Genomic DNA, 15,044 nt, shown 5'->3' with positions numbered 1-15,044 from the left:
AAGATTCTTTGAGGTGAAACCAGATATTTTTTTGAATGTCCAGCAGCATATTTAACTTCAAGTACATTACCTTCCTTTTATAGAAATACTGTTCAATAAAGAATGTGTGAGGCCAGAAAAAACGACCCAGAAGGCAGAACCGTTAACAGTTTCGATACGAACATCGATCGTAAATACCCACGGTATACCCAATAAATATTTAGTCAGCACAGCTATAATCTAGGTTATAATGAGTTATGTCCAAAATAAAATAATATAAAGATAGAGTCGCCATTCTTATGAACCTGAGACTCACTGACCTCTACGTACATCCATACCCTTACCCGCACCTCTCAACGAGTAAAAAGGGAACCAGCGCCATTGTTACCAGCCAAACATAAAGTATTGTGTCATAAAGTTTATGATGAAATTTTTGTCAGCCTTATATTTCTCACTCGACGTCTTTACATTGATTGGTTGTCAGTCACAGTTTGGTGCAGTCACAACTTTTATGACCCAGTCGGTCTTTTTTTCCTCTCTCTTTCTTTCTTGTATAAGTTTCAGAAAATATGTTCTCTTGTAAATTCGTTCTTGCCGGCACTCCGCCCCAGATTGTAAATAATAAATTCTTGGAAAAATCTTGGATTTTCACAACCTGACTTTTTACCATCTTCATTTATATTTCCTAGGCTCCGACGGTCTACTGGCCGTGTATGAATAAATAAAATATCTATGGCTATTGATCGCATAAATTTATTAAATTGATCAATGCATTTTTGAAAACAACTGTTCGCAGAAATAGCAAAGATCTAAAAACCGTTTTTTGCAGATCTGTACTTTCAGTGACAACCGCAAGCACAACAAAATCACTAATCGTTTGGTTGCTCGATTCCAGACAATATAACAATTATGTAATTAGATCATCTAACTTGGGTCAGCGTTGGCTACAAGGAAGAAGATTGTGATTCATCATGGATGCAACTAGGATGGAAATAATATTCTCAAGCTGAATTCTAAATTTTTTAACGGGCTGTACCCATTTTAGAAAAGCCAAAGAATAAAATTTTTAGACAAACGTTTCAAACAAAAACTAGTTTTTTTCGCATTCGTGATTAATGTAATACGTACAAAACACCAGACAAATGTTCAAGAACTTGGCTGAATCTGAAAAAAGCAGGAATTCGCCCTTCCAGTCATGCCGTTTCCTTCAAAGCAATAATTTCGGCAACTGAGATTAGTTCCAAGATAACGGGGAGTCCGGGAGAACGGAAGGGGAGATCAGAAAGCTCCCTACAATTCTTCATCTTCACCTTCTTTATAATTATTTCTCTTCAGTAAGATGTGCCCACGATTCTAAGCAATGTTAAGCCTTATTGCTTTAAAGGAAGACAATAATAGTTTTTAAAAAGCAGAATCCAGAACCCACTTTTTAACTCAGATTTCCCAAGAAAAATCCACTTTCGAAGAGATTCGTTAAGACCACTCCCTCTTACCAGAAATTAGAGAATAAAATTGTGAATATATCAAAGTATAATAAAAACTGAAAAAAGAACAATGATTGTAAAAGTATAGAATACAAGGGGATGATATTTTTTGGAAGGCTGTGTGCAGGGCTTGTTGGTGCTGAAGGTCGCATAACGGGACTGTGGAATGCAGCACAACTACCCCCTCCTCGAACTACCCTTATTGGAGCTGCGAGCGGCCATCTTGCTCAATCCTAAACCGGTGATTGATGGAAAACAAAAAAAAAAAGAAAAAAAAGGCAATCTGCATTCATGAAGTTGAGAACGAGCCATCGATGGTCTGTAATTCTTAGTCTCGGTACGGAATGTAAGCTTGCAATAAGAGGTAGAACGAAAATATTACAATTACTTGGACCTCCAACGGTAGGGAGAACATTTTCTATAGTGTGAATCTTGGAATTATAAAAATTCGCAGGAACTCGCCAGAAGTCCCCTGCTCTGCAGTTAAAGGGGAATGATGTGCGAAAATAACTTTTTAAAATTTGCTCAGATAAGCTTGAGCTCACTAGTATTATACTCCTTTTATTCAATTAAAAATTTTGAATGGATGGTAAGCACTTACCGTGGGTTAGATATTGCCTGTTTCCGAACACGTTGACTGCTGCACTGTTCAGTATAAATTCTTCACCATTGTTGCTTTTTAGAAAAACTGCTCCCAAAGCGTTAAGTAACCACACCTAAAGCACAGTAAATAAGTCATCAATTCGCTTTCTACTTCAATCCCACAGCCTTGATATTCCAGCAACATCATCGCGTTAGGAATTTTATCTGGTTCATTCTTGAAGATAACCAATATTGCGATTTTATCTCAATTTCGGCGAGCTTTGACATTAAAATAAAAAACATCAATATCATTCAATGATATCCCGTACGTGGTTCTGTTCTTTTATACACATAAAATCTTCAAACTCTCGTGACTGTGTAGGGTACACATTGCTCTGTGGAACTGCGAAGTGCGCTACATATTAAAACGAGTCTACAGGTTAGTGCAAATGTTGATCAATGTTAAATAAGTGTATTCCACAGTTTATAAAGAATTCTCTGGGAAATATCCATGAGAAGTGCAAATGCTGTACCCTCTTCACTAAAATTAGTTTCCTGGCAATTCTTTCTCTTATTTTAAACTACGGCCATCTCTAAGTACAATAATATTTTAGCTTGTAAATAAATTTGCAAATACTTACTGAAATGGATATATTTGTCTAAATTGCAAGGAAATTTGAATAGCATATATTATATATCTTATATTTATTACGTTTGTTTGCAAATACACCCTCATTTACAGCTTTTAAACGCCATAAAATTGCTAAAATAAAATTCAACTTTTATAACTGTGTAAGAGAAATCCAAGTTTTCTTTACCTGATTTGAAGGAGTTATGGTTCAGTCTGTTCATAAATATTCTTCTTGACATGACACTGAAAAGTTGTAGTGTTTAAAAAAAATATGTCGCTAAGGAATAAAAATTTCCTACAATATTTCATTTCTGAGCAAGGCAGGCTAGGCTATTTGCTTAACTAATCAAGTAAATAGGAAGTCTCCTTTCGGACTGTTTGCTCGTAATAACCTCTCTCTCTTTTAGCCATTTCCGAAACTTTTTTCTAAAAATTTCAGATAATTAAAAAAATCGCATAACTTTCAGTAAATTTTGATGTCAGAAAATGTACTTTATTAATTAAGGAAAGAAATTAACATTGCTACTTCTTTTCAACTAATAATACAACTTTAAAAGCGGTTTCTCATTCAAAAACTCAATTTGGAAAATCACCATTACTTCCATTTAGGGAGAAACCTAACAGCGGATCTAACGTTTTTTGTTTTTACATTTACTTACAAGGATGATGATGATGATTGCCCTGAACTGAAGTTGCTAATTTTTATGTTAATTCCCAGTCAACTAAGTTTTTGGGTTACTTTTTTTTTTTTTAATATTACAAAGTTAAACTATTGCTACGTACGTATCGAGAATTGCAACCACCAGGTTCGTTACCTGTGCTATAAACCTAACTGTTGTCAGTGTTGCCACTAAACAATAGTAAACAAAATATCTCGTACTTTAACAAGAACAGAAAATTCTGTTTAAACATATAATTTAAACAAAAATGAACATATAAAACAACAATTAACAATATATGAGTTAAATAAATCCATGTGGAGAATAAACAATAAATCTAGAAATAGACAGCTAATAATGATAACAATAACAAAGGGGATGGAATATTCCAGCAGCTGACCCTTAGATTTTCTCTTCCTAGGAGCTTCTTACAGCTCACTGTCCGGTGATGGACAGTGTTGTCTGTAACGAGAGAACACTGTCCGGAGGCCGGCAGTGCACTGGAAAAAGCTCCGGGCGCTAATGACCTCAGCTGTTGATGCGCCAAAAAAAAAAAAAAAAAAAAAAAAAAAATAACAAAGGGGATGGAATATTGTTAGCCATTAATCAACTTCTAATTTTTTTTTTTTTAATTGATTACTATTACTAAGAGCTACGGGTAAAAAAGTGATTGAGAAAAATCAATTTCATTACGCCTCTTCAGCAACATTAAAAATAATTAAATAAATGGCTCGACAAATTGAAAAATAACTGGTAGCTCAAATTTAAACTCAAACTAAGTGTCACCAGACAGAGACGGATTTGATGATTTGAGGATGGGCTGATCAATGCTAGAGTGGAAACCAAATATTTTCAATATAATCATTGCTATTCAATCATGACAATAATATGTACGACGGCATCGCACGATCATGTCAATCTTGGCTAAAGTATATGAACAAACCCTCGACACTATAAAAAGTCACAACAGTCTTTTAGGTCGCAATACTTTTAAAATAATTGAAAAAGGGGTTTCCAACACATCGGATGTCAATCAGGTATTGGCCTAGTGAGGCACACCAGCCTCCTCTTCAAATCGAATTCTGCCTAAAAAGGAAAGTTTACTTGACGAAACGAACTGAATTAGGCCACTTTTTCTCGAGTCGGTTCAACCCAGCTGACTCTTTTGTGATAATTTATTGCACTATCGTTTTTAAATCGCATAAATAAATGTTCTCTTTTATAAAAATTGTTCTACTTTCAAAATTACAACCTTAAATTGCGAGGATCAAAGTAAGTTGTTCCATTCCTTGATGTTGAAGAAGCGTTTAAATGGCAAGTCAACAATACGAAGCAACCCAACAGAATATTAATAGCTTCTCCTAGGTTTTCCTATCAACAGAATTGTTTTTTATTATTATTATTATTATTATTATTATTATTATTATTAACTTCTTACTGTTTCAATCAACTCCAATGGATCGCACCAAGGAAGGCCACACAATTCTTCTTAAACTTTGCCATCAGACTAATTGTCCGATTATAAAAACCAGTTCATAAATCGTAGTTTCTTTGGAAATTGACAAGAAACTTGTTTGAATGTTGATGTGACAGTATACGTGTGGCATCCAATCACGTATGCTAGATTTTTTTCATCCTATTTTTCTAGAACAAACCTTATTCCATCACCATAACAATAAGTTCTAGTAATGGCAAACATTAAAAGAACAAACTTTTCTTGTCAGTACAAAGGACAATTAAAGAAATTTCAGCCTCAACACAACTTATCTACTTAAAAGCTAATCAATTGTTTTAAAGATATTAGAAAAATAATTATTGTAAAAAAAAACAAAAAACAAAAAACCTGTGAACAGTTCATCAATTAATAATGAAAAGCTCACGGAGATAAGGATAATACTAGTTAGCTCTTCGGAATAGATAGCAGCTCACAACTTTTAGTAAACGTGCTCCTAAATTGTGAACATTTCTTCAGACTTTCAACAATATTTATGTTTTCGGTCAATGAATATTTACGATTCTGGAATCACTGTAAAAACAAGATACTTGGGAGGGGGGGAGTTTGGCCAGCCCTCAATATATATATATATATATTTATTATTTCTACAATTAAAATAATAAATGTTTTTTTAAAGTTTAAGATCTGGACACTTTATATGAATATTTATATATATAATATTATTACATAAACATAAGATAACAACGTACAATACAGTTGAAATAATTATCGTTTTTTTTTTTTGGTATCGTAAAAGATGTTGTTCTGGACTTTTACCGCTGCCATGATCTTCTTGAACAATTCTTTAACGGACTTGATTCTCCTTCCGGTAAGAGCTGGACACACTGTACACTGAGTACTTTCCGCTTTGAGGGCTGATTCGTATTGTTACCCACTCTATGGTCCTCCTTGCTGGATGTATCGACCTGAGGGTATTCAGTTTCTTCTTCACATTCTTCTGCTGAAAATGGATTTCAACAAAAATAATGATTTTTTTTTGCAACAACAACAATGCAACACATAACCTATATATTTTACTGAAATTATTTTCATAATAATATTTACAAAATCCCTCTGTGGTTGACTGACCTATCTTCCTGCGAACTGTAGGATCCTTCACTGATACCTTACCTTGGATTCGCAGTCCAAAACCTCCACCACTCCATTTTCAAATTTAGGGAAGTTAATAAAAGTTTTCCGCAACAAAAGAGAAAAAAATTAAATGCAAGTTCAGAAGTAAAAAGTAGTAGAACGGTGCTCTGCCTTAAGAAAGTTGAACTCTAACAACGTTATTCTTTAATTAGAGAAGAGGTGTGTGCTGGAAGTTATTTGTAGAAACTAAAACTTCTTTGCAATTAATCAAAGTTGGATTAACGCTGGCAGTTTTGTTTACATTCTACCTACTTGTGACAGTACAGTATCAGCAATCACTTCTTCTCGCTGACCCTTCTTCCCTTTCCCTTTTCATGTTTGCCTGAATCTGCCTTTCTCGCTAACGTCCCATCGCTACTATTCTATTTTTACACACGAATTCAGGCAGTTAGCAGTTAGCTAACCAAGATCTGACCGCCATTTAGATAATTTATCCATTCATCATTTAGGCCATTGATATCGCGTAATCTTCATCTTCTTTTTTTATCGTTGTTTATTAGTTACCAAAAATTAAGTGACGTAAAGTTACTGATCCATGTACCGTAAGGCAGTCACGGCTTTCTGAAAAGAAAGTTTGCGAATATCAGACCAAAGTAGACAGGAACTCCATAGTTTTTCTGCAAACACTGGCTACTTTTTTTTTTATAACCCTACTGGGACAAAAGGCTTTATACGGTTAGTCTAGTATGGGAGGCAACTAGTCGCCCATACCGTGATGCAGTTGCCCACTTTACCTAGACTTAAATATTTCAGTCCCCTAGATGTAAGCAATCCTCAATGATAGCACCATGTACGGGAATATTTTAAGCAAAAAATTAAGAACTAGAAGCAAAGCTTTTCAGCTCACATTAAACTCACTGCACTGGATGAACATTGTTTACCTTTTCGTTGCAGAAGTAGCGCCATTATTGGAAGAACTTTAGATCCAAGTAACCTTCCGTTTTCTCTGTAATAAAATAACTTTAATAGGTACAATTTCAATATACACTGAATTTTAAAAAAATAGTTTTTCTCTTTTTTTAAGGAATGTAAATTGGTTCAAATTCTTGCGGAATGCCAGCATGCCCTGCAGCTAACTTTGGGAAGATCATGTGCTATTAACGGATATTACGAATGATTTAAGCGTAAATTCAGGCCGCAAGAAACGAGATAGGCTGACGAAGAGATATTGCAAACAGAGATTTACTGAGTACTTACAGTCCACCATTATAATCATCTGCCCAATTTAAAACTGATAACATGTTGCTCTCTAGGACCAAAAATTAAGCTGTAAAAGTAGAATTTGTTTGCGACTGCGCTAAACCCAAGTAATGGTACACATCAACTCCTCAATTTGGGTAAATGCTGGCGTTAGACTGAGACACTCTCGGTGCTCCCAACACCCTTAAACAAGTGGCTCAGCCAGTAGACCAATACCAGTATACTCCAAATAACAGCATTTCTATCACCGACTTTTAATACCCTTCGTGTCAGCTAACTTTCGCAGTGAATGTTTAATTTTGACTGCTATTTTTTAAATTTTGTTTTTTTTAATAATTGCCGACAAGTTTGTTGCATTTTTAGGATCCAAATAAGATGATGATTTCCCGGTCGTACACCAGAACGTTTTTACTAACAATGAATCATCTGTTAAAACTAGAACTCGGAAGTGATGTTTAATTCAAAGAATTCATACTAGTTTGGGTATCTCTATATAATTAAAATAGAAAGAGCTGGAAATCCCCGCGAAATTAGAAAAGAATTTTTAAAAATGGTCGCGAAATCAAATAATTATTTTAAAAAATGCAATAAAAAATAACAAACCTCCGACCTGATAGAGAATTCCTCTCCTTCTTCTTCCGCCGGAACTTCCGATGATTTCTTATCATTACCAGCTTTTTTCCTGGTAGCTTTACCAGACGTAATGTTGGCCAATTTCTGTGAATAGGTCAGCCCTTTTTGATACTGAGGTGGTTTATTTCTGGCGTATAGTTCAGCGCGGGTAACCACTACCTGAGGCGGCGGAAGATGAGGCTGTGGAGGAGATCGCATACACCGTCCGGTCATCGGTCTGTAGACAAATTGTTTGTTATTGTCAGCCAGCAGGGTAATATCGGCCGTCAAACTTAAATACCCAGGGAAATTTACCGACAGCACCTACCTTGGACTTTTTTGTTGCTGTTGTACAGGTTCAATAAGTTGTGCAGGTTCTGGAGATGGTATTACGTGTCCACATTCCAATTCGACCACATTCTGCAATAGAATAAACACAACATTGAAACTAACACGGTTATTATGTGGAGAGGTTTAAATAAGATGGTTATACGAAGTGTAGAAGGTTAACAGTAAAGTTTGTTTATACACTCCTGGCAGGGAAACTACTGCGATTGCATCGGTATTTTCGCAAGTAAGTTTTTCCAGAAATCATGTTGTGGTCCCCAGTTTCCAAAAAATTGTTTTTAATAAAAGCTGCTTGCATGTATTTGTGTGTTTCAATAGATTATTTAAAAAATAACTGGAAATCACAAATTACTCAAAACTTGGTACTCTTGTTTTGATATTACCGCGTCAAATACTCAAGTCTCTTTACTCGAGCAAATTATCGAATTCACTTTTTGAAAGTAGCTACACTGATTTTTTTAAACTTGGTACATACAATATTTACCCATCAAAATAACTATCACTTTTATCTTTCGAAATATTTTTCAATTTTTTTTGAAAGGGTTCTCAGGGAACAACCCCCTGTTAAGGGCTTCATTAGAACTATTTACATTGCCTTCAAAATATTTTAACATTTAAAGGAGTATCGAGTTCTTTCGCTTTATATTCGAGAATGAGTAGTTTGAATAAAAAAACAACCATGAGGGGCTTAATCTAATTCGGGGCCTAACATTTTATCAAATTAAGATTAATGGGCGTAGGTGGAAGCACATATTACTAAGACATCAAAACTAGAGTAAGCAGGACTCGAAATAGTGAACTCCCGTTAACTACTACAGAAAACCCTTCAAAGATTTTCCATTACATTCTCGAATACATTACTTCATTAAATTTTAGCCGGCAGTTTATGCAGCTAATAAGAGAAGTGATCCTTTCCAACCTTTTGGTTGATGCTCGCAGTTTTTACCTGGTCCAGAGCAAAAACGAAGGGAAATTTACTTCATATTCTGCACAGGATTTCTCTCACCAGTTATGAGCCTAAATCAATTTGTTTTTAACAAAAACTAGTTTACTCTAGCTAAAAATAGTTTTTCCTCTAGAAAAATAAATTAAGAAAGCCTGCTCTGGGAGATGTATTCGGCTCTCCACGATTAACAACGATAACAGCAAAGACATAATAGATCTTCAGGTGCGCTGCTGAACCTACAATAACCGCTTTATGTCTATTGTTCCTCTCAAACTAAATACAATCCATGAGACCTTTTCCACTCAATTAAATCCCTAATCAACCACAATCCCTGAAGGCTTCGCCGTATTGATCTCATTTCTTGTTTTTGAGCTTCTTCTGAAGAGACCAGTTGTCTTAACTCCAAAAAGATTCCGAACCAGTTGTGCTCTACCTTTCTGGATAAAATAACTGCTATAATCTCCGTTCCTCCCTTTCAGTAGGATCTCACCAAATGCCATACTATATTTCACATTCTGCATGCACACTAAAAATTAATAAATAAATTGTTAATCAAAATAATTTATGATATTAGCAAAGATTTGCCAATTTGTTTAAACTTTAATTATTTCGACGAAATTCCCAGCTCCAATAGATCATAGAATAAAATGTTGATTTGTAAACGACTCTATAAAGTTGAGCGAGGGCCACTAGAAAACTGTGTATCTATCGAAAATTCTAGAATGACGGGGCATCGTGGAGAGAAGACTTTTCAATATTCAATCAGCGTGAAAATAGATGACGCATTGCATAAAATTTTGCTGGACCATAAGTACTTGGTTGCTGCTGGATATTTCCAATAATTAATTATTGGATATATCCTGCAGCAAGCGAGTATGGATTAATCACCTCCCAAGCATTGCTGGACAACTAAACATGGAAGAAATAATGTATATATGTGTACATATTATAGATAGGTGGAAGTGTCCTATACAATATTAAAGAAGATGGATGAACGAGTCCAGCTGGTTGGAGTTGCGTCGATTGCAGTGGGGCGGGAGAGAGGAGAGTGTCATCCTAGCCCTCCCTGCTGACGAAGGCGTCCGTCTGTTTTACCCCTTTAAAAGGAATAATTCAACTATCAATAATAATGTACAAAAACATGAGAGAATAAAGGGCAAGGCTACTGGACGGACACATGGAAATATTTAGAAGGTTTTGGAAAAGCAAATCCAGGCTCTGCCCCATGGACTGCCCTCCTGAATGTTGTATATAATGTCGGAGGAAGTGGACGCACTATGTTGACACCATCTCAAACTATAACTTGCCATTTCACAATTCGCTCTTCACCCATCCCCAAAGCAAACAGGCTCCCTCCTCAGTTTTCTCACCTGTCATCATATCTAACAATTTTATCTTTTTGGATGATAATATTAGATCAGTCCAGCCAGCAGATTACCACCCTCAAACATCCCCCATCATTTTCAAATATTCATAAAGACGTTATTCTGAAAAGTTGGTGCGCTCTACCTCCCCCTACAGACTTTTAAATAAAACACTCCGACCCTGACTACAGTTCCAGCTCGCCAACTCCGACCACTACTCTTATGGGGAAAAAAATCATTTATATATAAGGATTAACATAATAAATCAACTGAATAATTAGGAGACATCATTCCTAATTACAAAACAATCCGAATTAAGAAATCTGAATTAGAAAACTAGTATTTTCGCATTTTGGGATGTCTGAAATGATTAAGCTATTTGACGATCTGAACCAAATCGGATCTGTTTTGCAGCCTCCATGAAGCGAAATTTAGGTTAATTCATGAACTTTAATTTCAAAGTATTTTATTATGCCAGAAATGTTCATAGAAATAACAATCAATTATGTACTCCTCAACATAGTTTTGGAAGGTCGACAAACAATTTGCGAGATCTAGACCATTCTTTCTTCAAAAATAGAACATGCTTGACTCATCGAGAGGAAATTACAAGGAAATTCTGAAGGCATTGTTTGGACAGCCATTAAATAAAATCCAAAGCCAAAGACCGGGAATCGAACCCAGTACCATAATATATATTAGTTTTGCAGGTCTCGCCTCTTAACCGCTCGGCTACCGTGGCGCCTTTATTATCATCTTTATTTGTTTAGAGATACAATGTATATGTTACCAAGGAGTTCAAGTTCGTGTTCTCTTTATAAACTTTGTAACTTGTAAGATCTTAGTTTTAAAACATTTTTTAAATAATGAAAATTCTGAAGTTGTGACCAATTCCAGCTAACTTTGTCAATTTTTCTCTGCAACTGAGGATCACTTATTGCTGAGGAATTAATTGTTTGAAAAGAATTGGTTTATACGGAAGTGAGAAATTCTATATTTCGCCATTTTTCACAAAACAGTTCCCACGATTTTTGCATAATTAAATTTATCGCAAATATGTCGCTTTTTAAAGAATCGATTTTAATTGTGATGAGAATTAAAGCGTAAAAATTTTATTAATGGTCTAGATCAGCATTTAACAACCATTTTTGGCTCGCGTACCACTTGATAGTGGTATCATCATGCTAAATTGTACCACTTCGTAAATATGATTGTATTTAGTGAAATTTGTTGTTCCGAATGTGTTATTTTATTATTATTACCGTCTTTATTTTTTATTTTTCAGGCGGGCTTTACGTCCAACTACCAATTAGGTGTCGTGGACGGAGGCGACTAGCAAACATACTTTACTGTAAATTTCTCATATTAACCGTTAAATAAAATCCAAAGCCAAAGACCGGGAATCGAACCCAGTACCATAATATATATTAGTTTTGCAGGTCTCGCCTCTTAACCGCTCGGCTACCGTGGCACCTTTATTATCATCTTTATTTGTTTAGAGATACAATGTATATGTTACCAAGGAGTTCAAGTTCGTGTTCTCTTTATAAACTTTGTAACTTGTAAGATCTTAGTTTTAAAACATTTTTTAAATAATGAAAAATTGAGTACATATTATGTTTCTCTTCAAAATTTTAAATTAATTTACAAAGTTCTTTCTAATGATTATTATATTTGTGCCCAAATCTGATTAAATAATATCTTTTAAACATTCAACTACCTGTTAGGTACAAATTAAATTTAATGTTGCTTTACACATTACAATCCGTCTCTTTAAGCAGATTTTTCATAGTTATCATTTAAGTTCTGTCACATGATAATTCTATTAACTTTTCTTTATCTTTTATAGATAATGATGTAGCTTTCCCTAAATTTTCTTTATAGAAGGGGTTTGAAATCATATTATCATTTGTTATTTCGGGTTTTAGAAAATAATACATTAAAAGACCATTTCGATATTGTTAAATGTGCATTATATTTTCTCGTATATCTTGAGACAGTCTAAACTTATTATTATACATATTACTAACTTTAATGTAAATTAATTTATTAACAAAAATAAGTTTTATGTATTAAAGGAAAAACCGTTTCTAGGATAATATTATGCTTAATTTTGTTTCAAACTTTTTATGTACGCTATTATTGATTATTATTCCCATTTCACCAACTAAGCACAGCGTGCCACAGGTTGGAAAACACTGCTCCAGAATATTGCAATTTGTATCAGTTATACATCTAACTTTTCTTTACATTTCCGTAAAGAAATCATAGAAATCTGATGAACACGAAAAAAGATATTGTAACGAAGTTGACCTGGGCGGAGAAGAAAGGCCTAGATTGTTCTAGAGGTTGAACGACCAAAGTCAGTAACAGGCCGCCACTGCATAAACAAAAGGGGCGGTATCTACTTATGGCAGAAAAGAAAGGCCTAGATTGTTCTAGGGGTTAAGCGACTAAAGCCGGTAACAGGCCACCACTGTGTAGACAAAAGGGCCGGTCTATACCTGAACTAGAAAGGAAAGGGCTAGATTGTTCAAGGAGTTAGTGACCTGTGTAAAAGCCAGCTAAGAGAAAGGCCGCAGTTGGGGTGGTGGCATATGTGTTTCCCAGCCAGTGATTGACAGGTGAGAGTGAGACAGACGGAGTTGGAGAGAGACAGAGAATGGGAGGAGGCGGCTCACAGCTGAGGTGGTGGCAGTATGTTTTCTCCAGCCAATGAACGTCAGGAGGGCGTGGAAACTTATGCTCAGAGAGTTGGAGGAGGGCAGTCCCAGTTGGAGGGAGGCACGCAGTTAAAAGGAGGCCGACACAGCTGGAGGAGTCAGTTTTAACAGTTTTTAATCAAGTTTTAAGGAGTTCTTAACGAGTTGTTAATCAGTTAGTTTTGGAGTTAGTCTTGGAGAGTCAGTGTTGTGGAGTGTTTCAGTGGTAGCTAGTTGGGAAATTAGTCAGTTGATGAGTAGAGCTGTTTTAGTGCAGCTGAGACTAGTGCAATTCGGTGCAGTGCGGACCAGTGGTCAGTCGGGGAACAGTTTTGTGGCTTTACGAAGTGAGTAAGTAACAGTAAACTGTTGTGACTGTTGTAAATGGTGACTGTAATGAATAGCGTTAGTTGCTAGTAAATGTTAAAGTTAGTTAATGTTAATGTGTGAATAAATCAGGTTATTACTTACAACTTTAGCGAGTTTTATTATTTAAACAAACCCACATAATATTTAATAACTAGTGGCAGGCACTAGTTGTGTAAGTAAAGTTTTTTTGGGAAAAACTTTACAATATAAACGTTTTAAATTTGAACAAATTCGAAACGAATTTGAAAACGTCCAAAATTTGAACCTTGAATATCTCATGAACAACCAACACTGAAACATTGCCGTTTATACCACATATAAAGCTTACTAATCTCTACATTTCCGTAAAGAAATCATTGAAATCTAACAAATACAAAGGGAGATATAAACGTTTGAAATTTGAATGTATTTGAAAACCTCCAAAATATAACAATCAATATCTCGTTAACTAATAACTCTAGAGTATTGCAATTCGTGCCAATTATACACCTTTGTATTCTCTACAATTCGGTAAAAAATTCATTAAAATCTCATAAACACTTCATAGTAGATATTTAAGGTTAAATTTTGGAGGTTTTTAAATTCATTTAAATTTAAACGTTTATATCTCTTCTTGTATTGATCAGAATTCAATGATTCCTTTACCGAAATGTAGAGAAAAGTTAGCTTAATATGTGGTATAAATAGCAATGTTTTAGTGATAGTATAGAAGTGCCAGTAATAAAAAGGAAAAGAGGAATGTATTATTTATCTCTCTCTGAAGTAATAATTTAACAACAATTTTGGAATAACTCCTTCTGAATTTTATCCTCAAATTACAAATCTAACTAAAGAGTACTGTAGTTAGGGTACTTCCGGGAGACGCGGAAGTTCCAGAACCTAAGAAATGACCCTATGAGAAGCCTATAAGCCCCCCACATCCAGCCTGCCTTTAACAGACTTTTTAAAGAAAAACGTTTAAACTTTTTTTTTACTGATGAGGCATCTAAGCAGGTTTTTGTGCAAAGGACTTTGGTCACTGAAGCACCTTAACAAACCAAAATTGTATTTCCGCTGTAAACAATTAATCTAAAATTGGAAACGACCGCAATTCACCATCTCTTATCAATTAATAATTTTCTATTTTTTTTTTTCGGGTTTTAACAATCTTTGGTCATACGCGGAACCCCAACAAAATGGATCGCCAGTACTCTCTACTCTCCCAATCTCCTTCTGAGAGGCCTCTTGCTGCCATTGCCTCCTCCACCAATCAACTCTTTCTTGGGCGGCCGCTTTTCCGTCACTCCTCCGGGACATAGTCTAAAAGCTTCTTTGGCCTTTTTTTTTTTTTTGCGCCATTCTTCTGAGATGGCCGTATCACTGCACTATGCTTGTGTCTACCTTAACAATTTCTCGTATGGTCGAGTTTGTCACCCGCTGGGTCCTTGAAGGGCGAAAACTTCTTAAAAAACTCCATTTCCAATGCTTGCAGCCTCAAACCACTATTTCCGAACCATAAAATGTTACTCTTTCAAGGAAGGA

The 15,044-nt window shown here is 35.2% G+C and overlaps 1 protein-coding gene across 7 annotated transcripts in view; it reads right to left on the bottom strand.

Moving 5' to 3' along the window:
• Positions 1-5,452: 5,452 nt before the first annotated feature.
• Positions 5,453-15,044, bottom strand: part of LOC141448869 (E3 ubiquitin-protein ligase Zswim2-like) — a 42,562-nt gene continuing 32,970 nt past the window's right edge. For 2 of the 7 annotated variants that reach the window (XM_074117650.1, XM_074117648.1), the window contains exons 8-11: positions 8,123-8,214; positions 7,793-8,032; positions 6,864-6,928; positions 5,454-5,791 (exon numbers count right to left, since the gene is read on the bottom strand). In XM_074117650.1, coding sequence (XP_073973751.1) covers positions 5,604-5,791; positions 6,864-6,928; positions 7,793-8,032; positions 8,123-8,214 — 585 coding nt within the window. In that variant the 3' untranslated portion in view covers positions 5,454-5,603. Of the gene's footprint in view, positions 5,792-6,829; positions 6,929-7,785; positions 8,033-8,122; positions 8,215-15,044 lie in introns of all 7 variants that reach the window. The other 5 variants (XM_074117651.1, XR_012455243.1, XM_074117652.1 and 2 more) reach the window with 5 other exon arrangements.

The sequence above is a fragment of the Rhodnius prolixus genome, unplaced genomic scaffold (genome assembly GCF_049639745.1).
Source record: "Rhodnius prolixus isolate KJV_2025 unplaced genomic scaffold, Rpr scaffold_2, whole genome shotgun sequence".
Classification (NCBI taxonomy): domain Eukaryota; kingdom Metazoa; phylum Arthropoda; class Insecta; order Hemiptera; family Reduviidae; genus Rhodnius; species Rhodnius prolixus.
Note: the sequence above shows the minus strand (reverse complement) of the source record. Positions and strands in the feature narration are given on the sequence as shown.